We start from the raw sequence: 23,730 nt of genomic DNA on the forward strand, positions 1-23,730 counted from the left end.
AGAAAATATATCTTGATTTTAGTTCGGCTTTAAAGATCCAAATAATTCAGAATCGAATCGCTCGAATATTCACTTTAATTCCTGCAAATTCAATGCCACACATACACATGCATATAAAGTTCTTAATATCCCTCATTATATTTAAAAAAAATGTAACAAGGTCGATTGACAATTAAATGATCGATTATCAATTGTCTGGCGCGAGGGCCCCCCGATCGACAACTACGTCACTGCCAAGAGGGGTGCAGTTTCCCGGACGTACATTTATAGCATGGTTTTCAGGGGGAAAATTTAGCAGACGCGACGGAGGGGATGGCGGGAGGAATCCTGCGCGAAGGTGGAGTTCCCGAAAAAGAAACGGAAGAAATGCGGAGAGCGTGACGGAGAGAGCGAAACGGAAGAGCGAAAGAGGCGGAGAGGGGGAAGAATGTGACAGATGGTTCGGATGAGGGTGGCAGGGAGAAACGTACGAGAGGGAGGAGGAAGAGACGGAGGGAGAGAGAGAGAGGAAATGGGCCGAACGAGAGCATGAACGGGGCGAGAGAGAGCGAAGCCCCGAAGAGCATCCCCGTTTTCGTGAAAGGAACAGGGACCCCGGCGACGTGGCGGCAGGATCGGCGACGACGACGACGGGGGTGGCGGAGGGAGGGAAGCGGGTGCCGCCGCGGGGGTGGGTTTCGTACGGCCAAGGCAGTGGGGCCGCGGACAGTCGCCTCGACGCTACCACCTCTCTCAGTCGCTTCTCGGTTTCCGGACACGGCGGACAGGCACACAGGCAGGTTAGTGAATCCAATTCTCGTTCATTCACCAGCCAGCCAACGCGCATCGTCTCTCCGTCCCTTTTTACACACCCTCTTGCTCTTTCTCTCACCCTCCGGCACGTCACCCTCGTATAATCGCTACACACCACGGTTATACTCGTGTTTCACGTGTTGTTTCTGCTGTCGACGACCGCGATTTTTTCCCAACTTTTGCAGATGGTGAAGTAGGCGAATTGGTATGTACTATATTAGGGTTGATATTAGAGATAGTTTCTCGAACAGAGAGAGACCGCGCGAGCCGAAGAGAGCTACTACTAGAACTAGCAAGCGATCCGCGATGTACCCAATGTCGCTGTCGGAATGTCATAACTGACATGAGCGCGTTTCGCGCCGCGCGCTCGTCGCCGATTGATGAGAATTAGGCGTACGCGCTTCTCCCCCGTGACGCACAACCTGTTATGCCATCGTTGCAACATAAGCGATGATGCTCGGGGAAGGGTACCGGGATCCTGAAGCGACGAGGAGGCACGTAATTGTGTCTAATGAGGCTGTCGGAATTAGAGCGGGAGAATTAGAACAGAGACGTAGTCCGCGGAACGCGAAATATGTCGCGCGAGAGAACGAATGACGAATGATGGATATGACTTCTTGACAGACTAGATGAATTAGAAAATGGATAAGTTTTCAAGCAAATGTATAAGATTTCATTTAACATACTTAATTATTGGTTTCTACGTAAAGATAATGATTTTAAAAAATAGTTTTAAATGAATATTTCGATTAATTATTACAATCATTAATTTTAAAAAACATATTTTGAAAATAATATATATATTTTGAAAATATATATATTTTGAAAATAACATTATACAGAAAATGTTCATTATCTCAAGTAAAAAATACTCTGATCAAAAACGTAGATCGAAAAATCGATTCTGTCAGAGCTATAAAAATAATTTTCGGTTTTAATAAAGCAAAAGAGTAACTTGCTTGCTTTTAATTTTTACGCATGCAATGTGAAAATAAAAAATTATCTTCTCATGGTCGTATTTATCAAAAAATAAAGAGAAAAACGTTCTATTTTTTTTTTCATTTTATTTTTCTTTCATTCATTTGAACGACATCAATTTCGTATTCTTGGATTCCTTCGAATCATCTCACAGGCTTGGAGAAGAGAGATTTGTTGATATAAATCTTATATATCTTTTTATATAGAATATTTTCCGCAAATATCAGAATAAAAATATGCAAAATAATCCTTCGCCTTTATATTGCATGTGACAAATAGAACCAAGAAAGTCATTTGCTTTATTATTATATACTTTAAGGCTATTTCTGACAGATTTGACTTTTCATTCTATATTCCTAACTTGTTCAACTTATATTAGTACTATATCTACTCTTTATAGATTATAAACTTTTTTAATATCCTGTGTAAATGTATATAATACTCGTATAGATATATTTTATAATAAAAAATACAGAACAAATTACATATAAGAAGCGATGACGTAATTGAATTAAAAAAAGATCGCTTCGCTACGGTTTTACTTTAGAAAATTACAAATAAAATTTAAAAACGTTAAAGAACTTAATCATGTTTACGTTTCATAATCTGATAGATTTGCTAGAGTTCACGATTCGTTTTCTCGCTCGTTCAGTTAATATGAAGCACGGCACTTCTATAGCTAATAGCCTTGAACGAGAATAGAACATTTTATGATTAACATCGCGAGAGTTACTACGTTCATATATGAATGACCATAAAATCCCTACTGTCCCATTCGGCACGATCAAAAGTAGGTCAGTTCCAAAATTGGAAGCTGTCGATCGCTGAAAAACGTTGGTGCGTTTTTTTTAACATATGACATTTCACGCGCAAGCGACAAAAAAATCTCGCGTCATCCCACCCTGTGTCACATCGTTACCATATCGAAAAAAATATATTTGCAAATTAGCTCGAGAAGCTTACTTTTTATTTTTACTCATAAAGGATGCAAAAGGTGCAACGAATCGCATTAGATTCGATTACGCTCCGTGATATACGACTTGCACAATGAGTTTTGCATCTTAATTACATGCTTCGTTGTCAGCCATTAATCATGGCTTAACTTCGATAAAGTGCGTCGACACAGCATCGATGTAATGAATAAACACGAGGTAAATACGATAATACTATCCCTGCGTAGGTGCACGTTAGTCTAATATGATTGACAGCATTTACAAAATATCACTCGCGCACAAATGTGGTCAATTTTGCATAATCCCTAAATTGTACTACAAATATCGATAACAGATGAAATATATTTGGCGCGATCAATCATGAATGCAATTTAGCAGCGAAATTATTATTACTATAGCAATACGTTACGTTGCTTTTGCAATCAATGATCTATTGTGACGATATATTAATTAAATATACACATGTATTATATTTTTTTTATTTTATTTTATATATAAAGAGAAAATTAATAAAATTTCAATAAAATTATTTTACTTTAAAATTATTCTTATATTTCGTATTTGATAAAATAAAAATTCATATGGACAAATTACAGAGTATACAAAAACACATTAAATAAAAAGTGGAATGTTTCACTTAAAAATGCAGGATTAAACTATTATATTATAAATATATTACACGGTATATATATGAATATACTCGTGCATTTCATACATTGTACTACTGTATGTTTGCATGCACCAAATAATCCGGGGCTTGCTATACTGTCGGATTTAAATCTCTCACTTGTTGCAACCTTTCCATTTCAACGCGCTGGCATGAAAAAGGCTTCGAGAAAAATCATATAATTTCTCTTCCTCTTTCTATCTCGCAAATCGACTTTGCAATTTTTTGCTATTTCCTTGTCGAAATTCGAATGATTTATGAACCATGTAACTTCTACCGGAATCACGATTGACATGATGCACTAAGGAGGTAGAAAAAAAAACTATTACGATGATTTGAGCAACAAGAATCTCTTTATTCTTTAATAATTAAATCGTTCACGCAACTCTCTGTATTTATCGATCATGCTTTAATCTCTGCAATATAAGAAGCATCGAAGTTTTTATTCAAGCCAGTTCTGCGAAATTGACTTTATTTGTCAAACATAAACGAACCAATATTAACGAAAGGTCATCAGTCAATGATGCGATGAGAAGCAAAAAAGACAGATTTTACAGCAAAAATTTGTCCAGCGACACAAAAAATTCGCATTGCTTTGAATAAAACATAAAATATAAAAGAGAGTTTAGCTTACTATTTTGTTATAAACTAATAAATAAAATGTTTTTACATAAAAAGAAATTACATATACATATAAATGTATAATATGCATAACGTAATATAAAAATTACAATAAATCTGTTAACAGAGATTTATTTCCACTTTACAAGAGGGAAAAATATATATATATATATATTCTAGCAATTTTCAAACTTTTCTCTTTATCAGAATCATATCAATTCAAAAACTCTCAAATATACACACAATAAGATTTAAAAAATATATAAAAAATAATATAATTTTTTAAATAAAAAAATTAAAAGTTATGAATGGAAGCACACAAAGTAATAGAACAATTAATCGGATACAGCAGGCCTGCGACCGATGCTACATCTTTCAGCTGATTTTGCCTACTGCCATGCCCTCTCCTTTTGTTTCTTTAAGGTTCTAATGGAGACGTAGGATGCTCAAAGAATGATATTAGTTGCAAATCGTTTAGCACATATTTCCCCTTTTACACTTTTCATTCTTTTTAAAATTATTATTATAATTATAATTATTATGAAATTAGAATATTATTATTAGAAAATTAAAATGAAATACATATTAATGTGTGTGTGTATGTGTATATATATATATATATATATATATATATATATATATATATATATATATATAAATATGTATTCCATTTTAGTGTTCTAATTTTATAATAATTATAATAATAATAATTTTAATTATTATAATAATTATTATTATAATAATAATTTTAAAAAGAACGAAAAGTGTAAAAGGGGGAATATGTTACTTTTAACTTTATAACATAATAATAACAATAATAATAACAATAATAAGTCTCATATGATTACTGTCCTAATTTCAGGAAAGTATTAATTATAAATCATATGGGGGACTTTAACTGTATATTATTCTATACATTATTTCATTCTCTAAAATAAAGATAGGGATATATGTGTGAGGGAGAAAATCAGGCATGTCTATACGCTCATTCGGTCAACAAGTGATAGAGAAACAATCCATCCATGGCAACGGCATTGACGTATATCTGTGTGCAGAGCACTCACATATTTTTCAGTCTGACAAATAATTGCTAGAAGGCAATATTTGCGGACTTGGAAAATAGCGAGGCGCAAATGGCTGGATCGGAATTCGAACCCGAGTCTTTTGCTTTCCGGGCAACTGCTCTAAACCATTAAACTATCCAGACCTCACACTTAATGCCGCTACATAATACAGTCATATATGGCTCCAAAGCGATGTCTTACTTAATAGATGCAATACCGATTACCAGAGATGGACAGATTTTTTAATGGCCGCTTGTTGACCAAGTGAGTGCCAATGGAAGTGCATTGCATGTTGGCTTTTGACTGGTTTTCCGTAAAAACGGCGAACACAATGCCATAAAGAGACTACATCCCTCAGGATCCTTTTAATAAATAATAATATCCCAATTATGTCAATGGATCTTGAACGGGCCATGATTGGCCTCTAAATAAAACGCTCGAGCGATCTTACGAGCAATTTAGATGCTATGAAACAAAAGAAATAGAGATGAGATTAACTAAAATCAGCCGAAAAGTATTAATCAGTCGCAGCCTGGACTACAGTAATTAAAGACAACTTGGAAAAATTATTTCATAAATAATTAAAAATAAAATTAAAAGTAAAATCTTTAATTTATATTTAACTTTTTATAAAACAACTTAATATTTAAAATCGTTGCTAAAATGATCTTTTTACAAAAAGCAATTAATATATTATTATAGAGTGTATTCATTATTATCTTTTACTTTAATTTATTCTTATAAATTTTACGCTGAAAATCAATGAAACATAAAACGTTATTCGCTCGTATTTATTATTCGCTTATGTTGCAGGTATTAATTTAGTGCGTTTTTTTTATTACATCGATTTCATCTTTGATCCTATAGAAACTCGAATAAAATTCGCGCAAAAATGTTAAAATGTGAGAACCAAAATGTCGAGAGGTGTGATTGTATTGATGTGCGGGGGCGTATGAAGGAGATTTACGATCGAATCATATATTCGCAGCATTTACCGTTATCTCTTTTATATTGACGCGCTGTTTAGCACATTCATCATCCAGGATCGTCACGTCAGGTCGTCAGGAGTTCTTTTATTGCACGCGATGTCGCCCAGATACGGTGAAAAGGCCGCGCATAGATAAAATCAGGCATTATAGAATATTGTCATCTCTTTGCTCCATGAATCATACATGTTCCTCTTTAAACTTTTGTCTAATTATGTAAGATTTCATTCCCTCTAAGATTTCCTCTAATCTACTGTTTATTTGCGATCACACGAATGAGAAAAAATACTTAAAAACGATCTATTTTAGCTTTTATCAAAAGTTTATCAAACTTTAATTTAATGGTTAATTAAATAATGTATACATATTAAAGGTATTTAGATTAAATATGAATGAATAATAAGAATAATAAGTATGAATAATAAGATTTTTACTGTACATTTAAATTGTAAATTAATTATAATAATATAATTCACCACTATTTAAACATTAAATGTTTGTGAAAAGTATATATTATACTATATATATTAACTGAAAAAGAAATCAAACGCGGGAGAATTTCACTACTTATCTATAAAACAATCAGCCTCAAAAAATAATCAATCATAAATCTTTATACAATATAAAATATCAAAATCGAGTGTACGCAAATATTAAATGCTCATTGATTCTTTTTTATCAATTAATCCAGGAAATATAATTGATTTAATTAAAGATTGTAATATTTATGCATAGATATTGGTGGTTATGGATCTTTCATTTGACTGTTTTTATAACCAACTCCTTACAAAAATAGAAAAAAATATAAAGAGATAGAAAAATCCTTTGAGCTTCTCAGGCGAATACAGCTTTGTATAACACGTCAAAGTGAATTTATCTTGCCCTTATTTTCCGAGATAATGCCCCTGTAAGAGCAATTTAGAAATCCGGAATTTCTTTACGCAAAGAATTTTTCGACAACCTGAAATCCTTTATATTTTTTCCAGCCTATAATATCCATTTTTTGAAGATATATCCATCATATGTATATAAAATATTCTTTTAATATATTTTTCTAATGTAATCGATATTTAAATATATGGAGAATCAAATATTGTGTAATATGTAAAAAAAATATAACTAAAGTAAAAAAAATAATTCAATAAATTATTTCGTCACATGAAATAAAATTATCAGTTTTTAAATATATTTCTTTACTACATGTATAGAAACCTATAAACCATCAAATCCATTCATACATTTTATGCATCCAATTGAAATATCAATCGGATGTATGTGCATGTATATGAATGCTTAATAAATAGAGCAATTTTTGTTTTATCTGCAAAATTTTGAATTAAATTCTTAATTATAAAAGTTTCTGATTCGATAGATTTATAATTAATGATCTGCGTGTGCATATATAGAACATAAATTGAACGAATGCTGAATATTGCGAATATTACCATTAAGAGAGCTATGTGTGTCACGTTTGCGCTAAACGAAGAGTACCAATGAATATATAACAACAAGAAGAACAAGATAGATTGCCTTTAACGCTCGTAGGGGAACAAATACGACGAACTCGTTGCGTGTGGCTTACGAAGTACTACTTGACTTTAGGCCCTCGCGTTCAGCGAACAGCCTGGAGATAGCCACCTTTGAATTGTCACTGGGAATAATTTGCTTTATACAACTTTGACCGTATGTATACCGTCAAGAGTTTCCAGGAGAATTCTAAGGCTAACAATTTGCCAGTTGAATGGCAAATATCTCTCGCGGTTGCAAATTCGTACATCGCCATAGAAACGATTAATTTCAAATGGATTATGACAGTTCAATGCATGATTCAAATAATAATAGTTTTATTCGCGACAATTTTCATCTCGTAATAGTTCCAATGATAAATTGAATTCTCTCAATTGTAAATTAAAAAATTCTAACCATCTGTCTCCGAATATTAAAAATTGATTTATAATAGCCTCTGTATATCACATCGCATCTTAAAACACTATATATCCAATAGCTATATATAATTAAATTATTATAATATAGGAGATTATATGGAATATATTGATAGCATGACGGATCTTTCATTTACGCGTCAATTTTCTATTAATTCTGTATATCCCATTTCACATACTACACTGGACGCTTACGATATTAATGAATAATTCATTCTGTTCCCTTACGTCTGATCGAGTGCATAGAGATAAGAAATGCCGTTTTCCTGGCCTTGCAGCATTGAAATGACAGTGCCTTTGAGATATCTATTGCGGTTTCTTATTGTTTCATGTATGTCGCAAGTATATATTCCACTGCTTCTCGATTAAATGCGTTGCAAATAAACAGCACATGTGATGTGCATCGCTATTCTCGTAGAAATTTCCACGTAAAATGATTTAATCCGACATTTCCACGCGCAACATTAGATTGGGCTTAATTACGTATTTACCAGGATTTAAATAATAACACTGTAAATTATAGAGAATGAGAACACTGATTATATAATATCATTTATGTTGCACGTTTTACATTATTTTTTCATTATTCGAGAGTAAAAAAAGAATACGCGATTATAAAACAAGATAATATATTTTTATTTTTCTCTTTTATCTTTTAAAATTAAAATAATTTAACTATTAATGATATAAATATATCCAACAAATATATCAATATATTTCATGTGTGAAATATACAACGTTAAAAATTCTAGTTTTTCTTCCGCTGAGAGATATAAAAATTATAAAGTATACTGTAAAATAAAAAAGATAATACTGACAACAAGTGAAGAAGTAGACACACTAACTTTAAGTGCTCTTCCAAGAGAAATTCCGAGCGTAAAAGTTTTGCCATTGGCAATTTCATTTTCTCTAAAGCGGCTACTATGAGTTCCGATAAAGCTCGAACAGTCATTTCGGACAGTAATTGCCACGGTCTGTTGACCAAAGACGATCCTGAATGAATCGTCTGAATGAAGGATCGATTCTCCGGAGTAGATAAAAGTACCGCAATATTCCCGCCCTCGCGCGCTTATCCCTCGTCAAGATGTCAGCCAATTTCCGTTCACGCGGAATGAGAGTCGAGAGAAACGGTGCCTGCAAACCTACCAAAATTCGTGTCTTATCTTCCAACATCGTGAAATAATTAAGGCGCAATATTGTGAGAAAAATTTTACTTCTAGACCAAAAAAAAATTAATTAATCAACAAAAGACTAAAAAAAATTCTAAACAAAATATTGCATAAGCTTTTAGTTTCGCAAAGAATAAATAAATCTATACGTAATTAGCGCTCCTTTTTTCGCGACCTAATTTAAACGGAGCAGATGTCGTAGCCAGCTGTCGTCGACAAATAAGACCGAGAATATCGCGCGGGCGGATTTACAGCAGCTACACTTCAATTATATACATGCCCAGCTCCGAGCATATTTGTTCATGCTGTATTGAGGGAACAGTGATGCAAGGTGCATTAAAGTGGTTTATATATACATACACCGTTTATCGCAAAATCCGGAGTTTTTCCAGAGAACTGCATTTTTATTCATGGCAACGTCACTTTTCACAAACAGCACATTTCCGCTCTACAAATGTAATTTTATACGCAATGGTCGGGAGTGTGTGTGTGTGTGTGTGTGTGAGAACTTGTTTCCATTCAAAATTAATTGCTCTCGAGTGGAGAAATTTCAGCATTTTCTCTGTAAAATTCAAAATAAGCATAATATTCGAATTAGATATCGTTAAACACTTTAATATAATCCTATAATATTAACATTCAATTATTCTTATTTATTTTAATACAACTATTTACTATATAAAGGAATTCTAATAACGTAGAACGAATTTATCAAGAAATTTATAAAGATCATGCGTTTCATAAAATAAAAAGAAATAAGAATTTAATAAAAAGAAATGTCAAATGATATCGAACGAGGAATCATACTACAAATATATAATTCTAGAAACATGATATCGATGTTATTTTCGTGCTTATATGCGGGACTTCCATTTCTGTGAAGCAAGATTGAAAACTGCGGAAGTACTTTATTATATTATTCAAAGAATCGATCTTTCGCGAACAGTCGTGTTTCCAGAAATAGTTTCCAGATACTGGAATTTTTCACGAGTTCGTTACTTTGTTACAATTTTACACCTCTCGCGAAAAGTTATTCCTATCGATTGATCTTTTCGATTCTCTCATAAATCTTCGATAAAGTAACTGTCTATAAAATTGCAAGAATTGAATTGATGACGATGCAGATGCAAAGCTTGAATATTCATAGACCGTTCTCTGATATACATGCTGGTCCTTCGGAATATATTTATGAAAACACATGTTGCTCGACCTCGGCTACGACAGCTTAATAATAAATCATGATGTCGAATCTCTGCTACGGGAACTCGAATATATATTTGTCATATCGAATAAAGCAATTGTTCTCGTAACAATTTAAATATTAGCAATGCGGAAACACTTAAACACGCGTTTAGTATAACGGAATAATCTTTCAAAAAGTAATATCCATATCACAAAAAAAAATTCTAAATAAAATCTCTAATATCTAAAAACTTTTGCTATACTTATATAAAATAAGCTAGAAAATTTCCTGCATAATTAAATATTGAAAACGTAAAGACATCCATATTTTTGCAAAAGGACACATTTAAAACTTTATTTAACATATCTGCATATATTTAATTCGTTATTTCATTCAATTCATATAATCGTCTCTCTCTCTCTCTCTCTCATGATAATACATTATTAAAAGCTCATACGCGTAATTTGTTAGATTTATGTACCCGCAAATCTTCGTAATGTAATTATTTTGATATTATGTAATTATTTCGATGTTATTATTATTACGCTTTAATAATTAATCGCAATAATTATTGCTTTCATCTTATCTTTTATGCAATTGTCATAAAAAGTGCAACCGTATATGAAGCATTACAATCTAGTGATAATGAAAGCACGTGTCATTCTGATAAAAAGCGTCACAAATCCTAATAAGTAAAATCCGATAATACGCATAGCAGTATATCTTGTACGTTGCTACACATTTATTGACGAGGAATATCACTGATAATAAAGAGATAAATTTCATGTGTTATGAATATAAATGCGAGATAATACAAACACACACATATACACTCACACAAGATCTCCCCGCAAAAGTGCAATAACATTCACTAATCCGTTCAGCAATTTGCATTTTAATCCCGCTGCACGTGCATATGTGATCACGTAAACGTGAAATACATATACATATGTGCTAAACCATATAATACTAAGAAAAAAAAAATAAAATCTCGTTTATTCCCGACATCTTGCAAAATAATTAATTAACTGTGCAAAATACACCATTGCAATATAAGATTATGCTGTGTTATGACGATTAAACTGGAAATTAAATATAAAACAAAATTGACAATCTGACCCGAATTCCAGTTTCAATAGCTCTCTTCGAAGTTCATTCGACATCGACTGATCGCACACAAATACTGTAATTCACTGTAATACATCATATCATAATCCATACATTTATATATATCTATGAATGTATATTTGTACACCTACACCAGTCACCGATGGTTTATTACAGACGGTTTTAAATAATATGTATCACATAATAAAGGAAAAAAGAGAAGAGAGAAAAATGGAGAAATATCCGAGAAAAGTTTATTCGATCTCAAAAAGTAAAAGAAATATTGCATCCTTTATATTCTTTATAATCTACGTAATCGCGCAGAAAAGATTCAAAAGGATATCATATATTGCATTTCGCATATTATTTAATACCAACGCGAGAAATGAGGGGAGGTTACTATCATTTTTATTCTTCGAATAACGAAAGCTTTATGACGCGATATCCCAAAATACCAGCTTTTCGCAGTGGAACAATGAAAGCTTCCGCGGCAGCGAGCCGTTTCCGCCGTTTCCATACTTTCCATCGCATCGATGCGCATTCCGTTATGCTTTACCGGATTGCATCCTACGATCAGCCGGCCGATGAAACGAATCAATGACGTGATGCGCGATTAAAATACCGTCGAGGTGCATATCGCAAAGCTAATTATTCCTAATTGGATTTCGTACTTCCACCCACACAAGCGTGTTTCATTCAATATTCCTATACATCGAAACTATCCTATCAATTTTGTTGAAACCACGGAAAGCTATGTTGTTGCAGCTTAATTAATCAATAACGACTGTATTATATAATTATATAGGCAAAATGAAATATATTTGTGTAATTATATTATAGTATTCTATTATAAAAAAACAAAATTTCGAAATTTATATAAATATCATAGGCTTTATAATAATTAGATATAAGATCTTTGCTTTCTTTCATATATAATAATACAAAATATCGACGTCACGAAAAGTAACAATTTAATTTCCAATATTTGAGAAAAATAATTCCAGTATAAGGGAATTATAAACGATCACACGTGTGCTATAATTATCAGAAACTGAAGAAAAATGAGCGAAAGAAAAAGGCAATCCTTCACATTCAACGTCAAAGTTTCCCAGAACAAGTAATGCCTTTTCGCAAGAATTGCCCCGGCAAGAGCCGAGCAATGTATCAGTCGAAGTAGTTAATCGGCACAAGAGCAAAAATCGTTCGTGTCGAGTGCTCTCGATATTTTCCGCAATTCGTTAAACTAACAGCGCTTTCTTAAGCGATCCGAAAAAGTTTCGAAAATTCCAGAGATGCAATCAAATCGGCAACTTGGTCCTCTAACTCGATTCATCGATGTCACTCGAAAAACAGGAGATTGACGGTAGGCCACGCAGTCTCTATTTGATTGAAATAGATGTCATCGAATTCGATAGAGTACAAATTCTCGAGGACGAGCGCCATTAGTATACTTCAGCCTTCTCGAATTCATGGTTCACCACTCGACACGCGCTAGTACTTAATTAATGCAGATTACGATGGTGGCGCAAACAGCTTGTTGCTCTGCGCGCAATCAACCTATGCATCCCCGATAAAAGCACTCGATCTTGTGTGATTAAATTTGTTTAAATTGTAAGAAATCGATATGAAAACCACGGAAACGTCAAATCATCAAAGAAAAAATCGTTCTTTCATCACGGTTAAATTCATGATCCGTATATAAAATGGAGCAGTATAAGATAATGTCAGAGGAATATGAAATAATATTAGGATTATATAAAAGTAATAATAAAATGCTCCTCGTTATTGTAACAATAACATGTACTTTTTTTAGCGCAAATCAATATTTAATAATTATTTTTAATTCAATCACAGATATTATTTTAATAAAAATATCCGTTCACAAGAGACATAAATCTATTAATGCAATAAAAATATATAAAAAACCTATTATATTCTATATTATTTCCAATAATTTATACATTGCAAATTTTTTATATTTTATATATAGATTTTATATACTAGATTAATTCAAGTTGATTGAAAAGCTAATCCGATAATCGCTCGAGATTCACAATGCGTATCTGTAAAACTGCATTTTAACGATTTTGAGAAATTGTATAAAAGTAGCCTTGGGATAACAACCATGTATATTGATAAAGTACATCGAAATATATATATTTCTTTTTTGGGTCGTATATCTAGCACAGTATATTGCTAAGTTTCGAGATTTTTTATTTGTTGGGCACGCTTAGCTGAATTTGCCGTTGGCAGCAGAAAGCATTTCGACAGTTCGCCGAGTCAACAATATATTGCTCCATACAATTTTACGTCGCTGGGTTTTATTCTTATTTGCAAATATACGTTATACATCGTTACTTATGAATGCGTTAGAGATTGTAAAATATCACGTCGATTTTACACGACTTTTTAAACTCGACGAGTAAAATGTGCACACGCAAGCTGACATAAAAGCACGATATTTTATGATTGAAATTTACGCCTGAATAAATCCGAAGACTTAAGAATTTTAGAAACTTGCTTTATGACTCTTTTTTTACGCGATATCATAAAATCCACGCTCCCTTTTTTCACGCTCCTCAGAGACAAAAACAGAATGAAATATTAAAGCCAAGATCCCAGACTTTTTGCTGTTTTAATTTAATTTAACCCTCATCGTTACTTCTATACCGTGTTATAAAAAAATTCCCTCGTGAAATCAAATTTAAAAAAGTAACTTTAAAAAAAAAAATATAAGAAGCTTCTCTCTACCTCCCTTTCTTCAATTATCTTAATATAGTGTCTATGACGATTCGGTTTTGACTTCATGATTTTAGAAAATGCGCTCCGCAGCGGTGTGCATCGCCTTCGTCCTAACGTGCACGAGCGGGTCGCTTGTCGCAGGTATACGATACATCGATCCGCAGCCGGGAAGTAACGGTGACATCGGCGACAAACGACTGGGCCTGAGCGAGCCGACGTGCGACGAGCTGCGAGCCATGTGGAGGTACACCAAGAGACAGAGCAGAGCCGCTAAAACCACCAACGGATATTCGATGTACTCGTACAATCCCAATATATGGCCGCGCACCGCGCTTCCCGATCGCACTAAATTTTCTAGAGGATACACGCGAGGTGAGGATACACCATATGTGCCTTTCTCGCCTTAGCCGCGACGTACCTTTGCCAAGTCTTCCTGAAAAGCTCAGAAATTCGCTTTTGTCGTCCCCCGCATGGATAGATGTAATTTTCCCCTTTTTAACGCACGAGAAACTAGAAAATTCGCAAAAATTAAAAACAACTAATTGGCCTTACGCAGATGTTGTCGCGCCTACACGACTGAAATTCCGGGAAGAATTGGAAGGTAAGCAAACCTACTTTGTATAATTTTTTTTCCAACTGCGTGTACTTACTTAGTAAATTAAATTACGCGTGCGAGGGATTTAAATTGAATTTCAATCCGCTTTCAATTTGGTTATCGCTCTTGAAATTTCATTCTAAAAATACTAAATATGTCTGACAGTACGCATTCAGTGGAATGGAATTTTATCTCCCTTTTAAACAGTAATAACACGCGAACTCTCTCCCAATGTATCTTCTTCGGCGTATCGCAGACAGGACGGGGATAACGAGAAGAACGTGTGCATTTTATCGATTTTATGCGTTTTATCGAGTAGCGCATCACAGCCCATGAGAGTTGCTGCCCGAGAACCTGCACAGCCAGGCAGGATGCAATACCATCTTGCAAATACGCGACGCACATGTGGGTCAAGCGCACCACTTTACGCGCCGGCACTTACATTAACGAGTACACATGATTCAGACTAATTATCGGGGATATATGCTGGCTATCTATCGCTTCGTAAAACGCTTGCGAGCGAATCAAGGGCTTTGTTCGCATCTAAATTTAATCGCGCGGGGCGGACGCGCAATTAACAGGCAGCATTTGAATTATTTAATTTCCCCCCTCGCGCTAGTCTTAATTAAATGAGAGCCAATTTGATCCTTTTGCTTCCGCGAATCTGCAAGAAACTCCTTATTCGAGGTACGGTATCACGGCTACGAGCTTTCTTTTCTTCAAAAGAAAAAGAATTTTTCTTTTCAATTTATTAATTTTGCAATGATACGACGCGCGACGTCTCTATCATTTAATAAGTATGTACACAGAAAAAAAGGACATTCTTGTTTTGAAAATATATTTAGTTTTAACATGAAAATCTTGAAATGAGATTATATTGCGTTAATTAAAGAAAAATATAATTGCTTGAATAATTGCTTACTTGAATAAAGCCATTTTATATAGTTCAATCAAGAAAAATATATTCTTATGATTTAAGATTTAATTTTCTTGAATGGAAAAGAAATAATATTAGATAGAAAATAACATATTTAAATCAAAGATTATAATTTTCTTAAAGTAGAATTAAATAATTATATATTCTTGAGATGACAATTACAATATTAAAATAAGACTATAATATTGTTGAAATTTAAAATTATTAAATTCTTCTAAGAAGACTATAAATTGTTGCGTATATACGAAACAATGAACGCGTTAGTTTAAGTGTATAAGTTTTGATTTGACACTTATTTTTTTTCTGTGTATTTAATATTTATTGTTTCTAGGTCAATTGTAGTTAATTAAACTAGTAATTATTAATTAGATCTCCTCTGCACATTTTTATGTAATATAAATAGATGGTAATGTAGTTTTTAGAAAATTAATTAGACTACAATTAAAGTTAATCGACTTTGCTGAGATGAAATCAGTTTATTATTTATCTTGATGTTTGCGTACACATCGTAAGTCATTAACGCATTGAACTCATTTATAAACATTTTTTAAGTCTCTAACTTTTTGCGTTACTTGTGCTACTTTTGCGATACTTATTTCTCGCGATTTCTTAAATTAAAATTGCTAACCAAACAAGAATTTAGTATCTATAGCCACTTTACTTTCGAATCTAATCGAGCACTTGTGTATACATGTCTAGTTAGAGAGATTAATTATCGTGATTAAACATCGATATAGCCTTTCAATCGTATCTCACAATATAATCGCAAGTTAACGAATAGTTAGCTGATGATGCGCAAAAACAACCATTGAACTTCTTTGGTATCGTAATTTTGTTAAGGCTCGATCTACACAGCCATAATGCTACCAGCCAGAAATTCGCGGCGGCTTCACCCACGCAAAATGTCAGCAACCCTTTTCAAACCCTTTACAACCATCGAGGCGTAATATACACGCTTCTTGACCTGATGTCACTCATTTCCGCCCACGCAGAGAATGTCTGTAATCTCAATTATTTCAAACTCTCGTGATATGCTGTGCCACGAACGATTGTTATCCCAAAATTGCGTCAGTTGTTAATTTAAAATAATTAATAACGTGTAATCAATTATTCTAAAATACATTAATTCTCTTTTTGCGCAGAAATCGATCCTACAAACATTAATTAATCAAGAGATTATACTTACTCTAATCTCTCCCTCGAAAAAGGAAAAGGGTTGCAAAGAGATTCATTATTTATATTTAAAAATCACATTAAATTTATACGTGTAATAGAACGTAGAATTAAAGGAAAATCAAAGTAATCTTTCCCCTCTATTTTCTAATCGATCCATCACTTCATGAAATGTTGAGTTCACGAATATTTCCGCGGCCAGCAGTTTTTTTTCGCGTTTGTGTTGCAAGGTGATATTTGTAAGAGGGAAATTAACGCAGAGAGAGATTAAAGGATGAGTTAAAGGGTGAATGAGGAATTAATTAATCGCAGGGAGACACGGCGGACGACCGCGCAGCCGAGCCGCCGGAGGTGCGCCGATTTACGGAAGGATGGTGCATAAAGCCCCGGCAGGGAGCACATGGCGAAGCGGGATGCGAGGGCCCTCGCGCGTAAAAATCATGGAGGAACTGACGCGACAATACGGAATCGTGAATACGGGGCCGTATTCGCCGAATAATAATCGCCATGTCACTAGTTTCCGCATCGGCGGCGGTCTCTCGCCCTCAAAAACGCAGGTCCCTCAATCCGGCAGTTTCGAAGCGCTCAAAGATCTCATCAAGGCCGAAAGAGCACGCGAGTTACAGGTCAGTTCCCGATTCGTCAGTTAATCTTTCAAATCAATCTGGATAGGCTCGTTATGATACAGTATAAAAATTTGCATGTGTTATTAATTCATAAACACTAACTAGCTTAAACCATTGTCTTGTATACTGTGGATACGAGATCGTTTATGTTAATTGTTTGTAAAAAATATCGAAAAACAAAAGAGAAAAGTTTTCAACAATATTACATTTTTTTTAAATGGATTTTTTTAAATGGATATTATCATATTGATATTTAAAAATATATATTTGAAATATGTCTTTATTAGAATTATCTAAATAATGATTACTTTAGAAGCAACATATAGTCGAAGAGATGGAGGCGAAAGTTGCCACTTTTAAAGGAAAAGACCGATTAAACGAAGAACAAGAACCGAGTAGGCAACAATCACGAAAGCAATTCTCCTATCATCCCACATTCTTAGAAATGATGACACCAAAGGTCAATTACGATTACAATTCGCGACGTTACTCGCCCAATACCAGTCGGGCTTGGTCGGTAAGTTCCTTGCATAAAAATTAACGATGACAATTTTTCAGATTCCACAATTTCCTTTTCTATTTATCTTCAATCTAATTTCAGTCTTACTACAGTCATCTTCATTTTATCCTATTTGAATTTACGTCTTAAAATTATATTCTGCTCGAGGCTCTTCGAGAATTGTGTATTACATATAATGCATCTATATTTTATACATGAACACTTATTACATATTATAATTATTAATTATAATATATAATAAATATGTAAAATATTATAATATGTAATAATTAATATAATACATATTACATATTATAATATTTTATATTTGTGATTTTTCTTGTGTATTCTTTAAAATTAATTATTTTATATATTCAACATATCTTGTATATTTTTTTCACAGAGGAGCGAGCCCCTCTCGCGAGAATACATGTCACCTTAGTATGCTGCGAATTGTTGCGAAGGAACGGTACAAATCCGAAAACTGCCGCATGCATACTAGTGTTTGTGACTCTACGACGCAATTGTAGCCAGTTGTGGTCTATCATAGCGAAGCTGCAATTGCAAGAGTAAAAGACAACGCTCACTTCGAAGATCACGTGCGTTCTGAAGATCTGGATATCTGCGCGAACTTTTAAGTCTTTGTGTCAACAATAAGTAAGTGCAGATAAAGGTGCATTTTAACCCAATCAATCGAGTTTCTTTATCAAGAAACTTTCTCAGCGAAAAGCACGGTTCTCCATCGTACTAAGAATCTTAAATCCGAGCAAATTTTATGGGAAAACGTAAAATAAATATTGAAAGAGGATTTGAAGAATAGGACTTATTGGGTTAAAAGCGCCAAAGCTATTCTTCTTGAATATATCAGAATATCGCATGCATATCTCTAATGCAGGTAGAATTAAAAATATGCATGAGATAAAACAATTTATTTACATATCGGATCGGACTTTGATTGAAGATATATGCATGCATTTTTTCGATGCTTCCTATATTTGTGCAGTCCGATTTCGCAACGGCATTGAAGCGAGTAATTTGACATAATGCACATTTTCATGGATTTCATAGATTTTAAAATTTCTCTGCATTTGAAGTTTTTTAAAAACATCAACGTAGAAAGGAAAGAGAATAATTATATTGGATTTATTAAATCTATACAGAATAAACCATACACAATGTTTGATCTTAAAGAAACTTAACACAAAGCAAACTTCTTTTCGTCTTGTCTCGCGATAATTTAAAGGAAGTGCTACAAGTTTTTAAATCGAATATAAAACTGTCTTGAAATCTCGAATACATTAACGATACTATACATTTTTTTCGCGGTCATACAAAAGTACAATATTTAATTTAAATGAATTTAACTTCATAGAAAAATGGAACATTTTTCATGGAGATTTGTTTCTCTTAAAAAAAATAGTTCTTTTATCTTTTTTTATTAAAAAGGTCTCTAAAAATATTAAATCGAATTTTTTCCCTCAAAAGTATGTCGTAGATACCAGAAAATTGTCAAATACTTCGCGAAAATGCAATTCAATGCAGTTGCATGGATTGGGTCACATATTGCAGCTTTCACGTGCAGAATTTTAACATTATTTCGGAGAACGTCACCTAAATATCGTATCAGCTTAATATTATCAAATGAAAATTATGAACACGATAACAATCATTCTATATATTCAGCCTAAATATAATACATTGTCATATGTGACAATATATTTTATAATGTTGCTTATATATATTAATTGAATTTTTCAACATCATGTCATATTATTCATTGTCATATCATAACAAATCCCAAAATGTTATTAAAAATTGTCATTAAATAATTTACAAAAATCTAAAAAAACAGTTTAAAAAATTGATTTTTTTATCGTAGCTTAATTTTTTCTAAATTATTATTTCATTATTCGTTATTATCTGAAAAAAATATGGATCGATTAAAATAGAGCAAAATATTCTCCAAGATATTTGCACGTGAATGTTTGCAGTTGTGCCAAATAGAAAATATTACATCCTGGCTTCCTCCAATATTTAAAAACTAAATACTTGGACAATAAACTAGTAAGACTTATATCTCTAACAAATTTTGACATTGTACATTAACTTAATGTAAGAGAGAAACTCTAGTATATTCTTCGATAATCCATCAAAGTGCACTACGCTGTGCCAATGTATATTGAAAATGAAAGACAATAATTACTCTTAAGAAAAGGTTTGTGCGTACAATAATTCTGTGTTCTTAATACGAAACTATATACGCCTATATTGCGGTAAAAAAACAAACAAAAAAAGGGAGAAGAAGATTCTGATGTCTTATAAGAAAAATTAAGATGAAATTAAGGCGGAATAAAGCTTTTGTGAAAATGATTGCTAGTTGTACGTACAAGCAATGTTACACTTGACCCTTAAATGTTTAAATGTTCATTGTAATATACATAATGCGTATGAAAATCAATATAAATGTACCATTTGTCACTATCTTAAACGCAATATCGGTAACGTGAATTTATTGTGCGTCTCTTTAAATATTTTACTCCTGCGAAGTCTATCAAAGTATTTATTAAATTTGCAAAGTTCTGTCAGTCCTGAGTAATTAAGTAGCATTGCAATAACAAATGCTGATCAAACACTTAAGGGTTAAAGAGTGCATTTTAATGACAATAAATGTAAAAGTTTCTTGCAACTCTATAAAAAAAAATTGAAATCGCGTAGAACAACTATTTGTGTGGCTTATCCGTAGCTCATGCTGAAGAAATAATCAGCTCTCAGCTTTTATAGTTCATACAAAAAATATAAATGCGAGAAAAAACTGAAAAATATATAATTATACGTATAATAATTTGATATTAAATGACGTTCTGACCGAAAAAACTTTATACTTGTATATTTGAATACCACATATCTATGTGCAAATATCTACACCTACGCAAACACAAACACATGTGCACAGACATATCTGATAATTTATTCTTTGATTCCCACATTCTGTCTTAAGATTTTTGATAAATTTTAATAAATATTAATCGACGAAATAGTAGTATTTTTATTGTCTATCACATCATTAAAATGTTATGTGTGAATATATATAACTATATCCATTATTATAATAGTTGTAATAGACTTTATAATCTGTTATATGTATTCGCGTAATTAATATTTCATTGTTTCTTACTAAAAATTTAACGATGTTATTAATTTGAATAGAAAAATACAATTTGTTAATGTCAGAAGTTAAAAAGTTTTAAATTATAAATTTGACTCTAATTATAAATTTGACTCTTGAGAAATATAAAATAGATTCTTTTTTTTAAATATTTAATTTTTAACATACTTATTGAGATATATAGTATTAAAATATGGATATTTTGAATTATATAAAGATAATATTTTCATGCAAAAAAATTTACTTTAAATTCTGTCTTTATAGAGAGAGAGAGAGAAAGAGAAAGAGAGTAAACTCTTTTTATCTTTATATATTTTTTAAGGATTTTTATCTTTATATATTTCATATATTTTATCCTAATTTCAAATAATACAGTTAAGTCAAAAACTGAACATGTCAATTTTCGCTAATTGCTTTGAAATATTTTTCCAATTAAAAAATAAGAAAACAATTTAATTATGAATTTTTTAATTATTAAGAATGATTTAATTATTAATTTTTTAATTATTAATAAAACAATTTCATCTAATTCTTATTTATTTCTTTATGTCATATGAACTATAATGAATAAAATTTTCATGTAATATGAAAAATTAAAGTTTGATCGAAAACAATTGATTTAGCTTTGTTTTTCACTTAACTGCAGGACGAGATTTCCTATTGTTAAATAAACTCTCTCTACAAACTATCTAATCGAGAAACACGCGAACTCTTGATTCTTCTTTTCTATCAGCGTCTTATTCGTCGTGATTTTACTCTTCAAGAAAGGCTGTTACTTATAGTAGTTTATTATAGATTAGCCGTTATTTTAAAGTAACGTCGTTTAAGCTGAGGTTTTTAGTTAAGACCCAGTGCCTGATATTACAAACTAGAGACTGGTCGAACAATCTCGAGATTAAGACTCGAACAAGTTGCATGCTCTCGTAATCATCGTATTAATTTTAAATAAAAATATTAACATTCATATACTTTGTATTTATAGTATAAATATTAAAGACCGATTTATTAAGTAATTTTTCTTTTAACCTTTAGAGGACCGGGATTTGAGATCTTAAAACTTCCTTTGAAAATGGCTCAAACTTGTGTCTTATATCATGGGTTTACTATATACAAAATTCCCATCATGGGTTGAGCCGATATATCGGCTTTCCGGCCCGCTAGGGTAAGGAAAAATTTTTGAATTTTCAATTTTGCAAAAAAGGCTTGTATAAGGGTTTTCGGGGTTGCTGAATACAACGGTAATGTCAAATTTCGAAAATTTTCACTGCTAACCTCATTATTATCCCAAAAAATGTGAAAAATTCAAATATCACAACTCTTCTTTAGCGTTACCCGGAGCTAACGACGCAGACGTAGAGTTTATGTAGCTCCTTTATTTTTTTGTTTTTTTTGCAGTTTTTTTTTTGTTTTAATTTTTTAAAAATTTTGTTACTAAAAATTTTTCAAGTTTTTTTAGAATTTTAAAATTATTTCCAATTTATTTCATATATTTATAAAGCATTTTTCATGGTAATGTACCTTTCGTATGATAAATCTCAAAACAGGGTTACACATAGAGCATGATGGCAAACATTGCATTCATAAGAGTTTCGACGCCTAGTACCGATCATAGCACATAATTTACAATTACGCTGCATTTTTTTTTATTGAGCTTCGTCACAAATTTGCTTAGGAAAGTGACGACCAGTCAATGTGTGTGTATTTGCATGTATGTGTGTATTTGGGTCTGTTCTTTTCAGCTGCACTGCTGCACTAATGCAATTAGTTAGAGTGAAAGAAAGTATGTTTGTCTCTTTCTAACTTATTGCACTAGTGCAGCAGTGCAGCTGAAAAGAACAGACCCTTTGTGTGTATAAAAGTGTGTCTGCGTGTGTAAATGTGTGTTCATGTATGCTAGAGTGCTTGTATATGTCTTACATCTATGAGAAAATAATTTTCAGTTAGAGCCGATATATCGGTTTTCCGGCCCTCTAAAAGTTAACATTCCTGCGTTTTTATGGTCCACAGAAATTATGATAATGTTAATAAATTATATTATATGTATATATATATATTTTTTATTTATTTATTGTGCTATCACGCACGATTTCTCTGTGACGTGAATATTAATAGTTTATCGAAGTTTATACCTTAAAAAGCAACAAATAAAAGGATATACATATAAAAGAGTATGTAACTGCTCGAGCTCTTTCTCTCTGTATGAACTCTTGAAACCTCACAGTGTGCTTATCTATATTTTATTATTAGATAGTAAAAATTGCCAAATAATGACAATAAATTAATCATAGGTGATATTTTAAAACAGGGGAGAAGGATAACGTTAAGTACGTTGCATTCTGTAATTAAAATAAAAGACTTGCATATTGTTTAAGATATATAAGTGTCACTCTTACATATACATATATAGCTGGCATGTATAATCCTCGTGCACTTAATTCGATAAATTGACGAGACTATACTTTATCACTGTACTTGACATATAGAGAAATATTATTATATGATATTAATTATGTCTATTAATAATTGTAG

General features: G+C 32.3%; 1 protein-coding gene across 2 annotated transcripts; it reads left to right on the forward strand.

Annotated features, from left to right (window-relative positions):
- The first annotated feature begins 708 nt into the window (after window positions 1-708).
- LOC145967979 (uncharacterized) lies at window positions 709-23,377 on the forward strand. 2 transcript variants are annotated; one of them, XM_083093126.1, is made up of 6 exons: window positions 709-779; window positions 14,280-14,577; window positions 14,762-14,806; window positions 17,223-17,536; window positions 17,850-18,053; window positions 18,439-23,377. In XM_083093126.1, the coding sequence occupies exons 2-6, from the start codon at window positions 14,283-14,285 to the stop codon at window positions 18,475-18,477; spliced, it is 897 nt and encodes a 298-aa protein (XP_082949252.1). In that variant the 5' UTR covers window positions 709-779; window positions 14,280-14,282; the 3' UTR covers window positions 18,478-23,377. The 2 variants fall into 2 exon arrangements, with proteins under 2 accessions (XP_082949252.1, XP_082949253.1); XM_083093127.1 differs by lacking the exon at window positions 709-779 and adding an exon at window positions 858-997.
- Window positions 23,378-23,730: the final 353 nt, after the last annotated feature.

The sequence above is a fragment of the Camponotus vicinus genome, unplaced genomic scaffold (assembly GCF_025532165.1).
Source record: "Camponotus vicinus isolate PSW18456_S1 unplaced genomic scaffold, iyCamVici1.0 SCAF_3, whole genome shotgun sequence".
In the NCBI taxonomy this organism is placed as follows: domain Eukaryota; kingdom Metazoa; phylum Arthropoda; class Insecta; order Hymenoptera; family Formicidae; genus Camponotus; species Camponotus vicinus.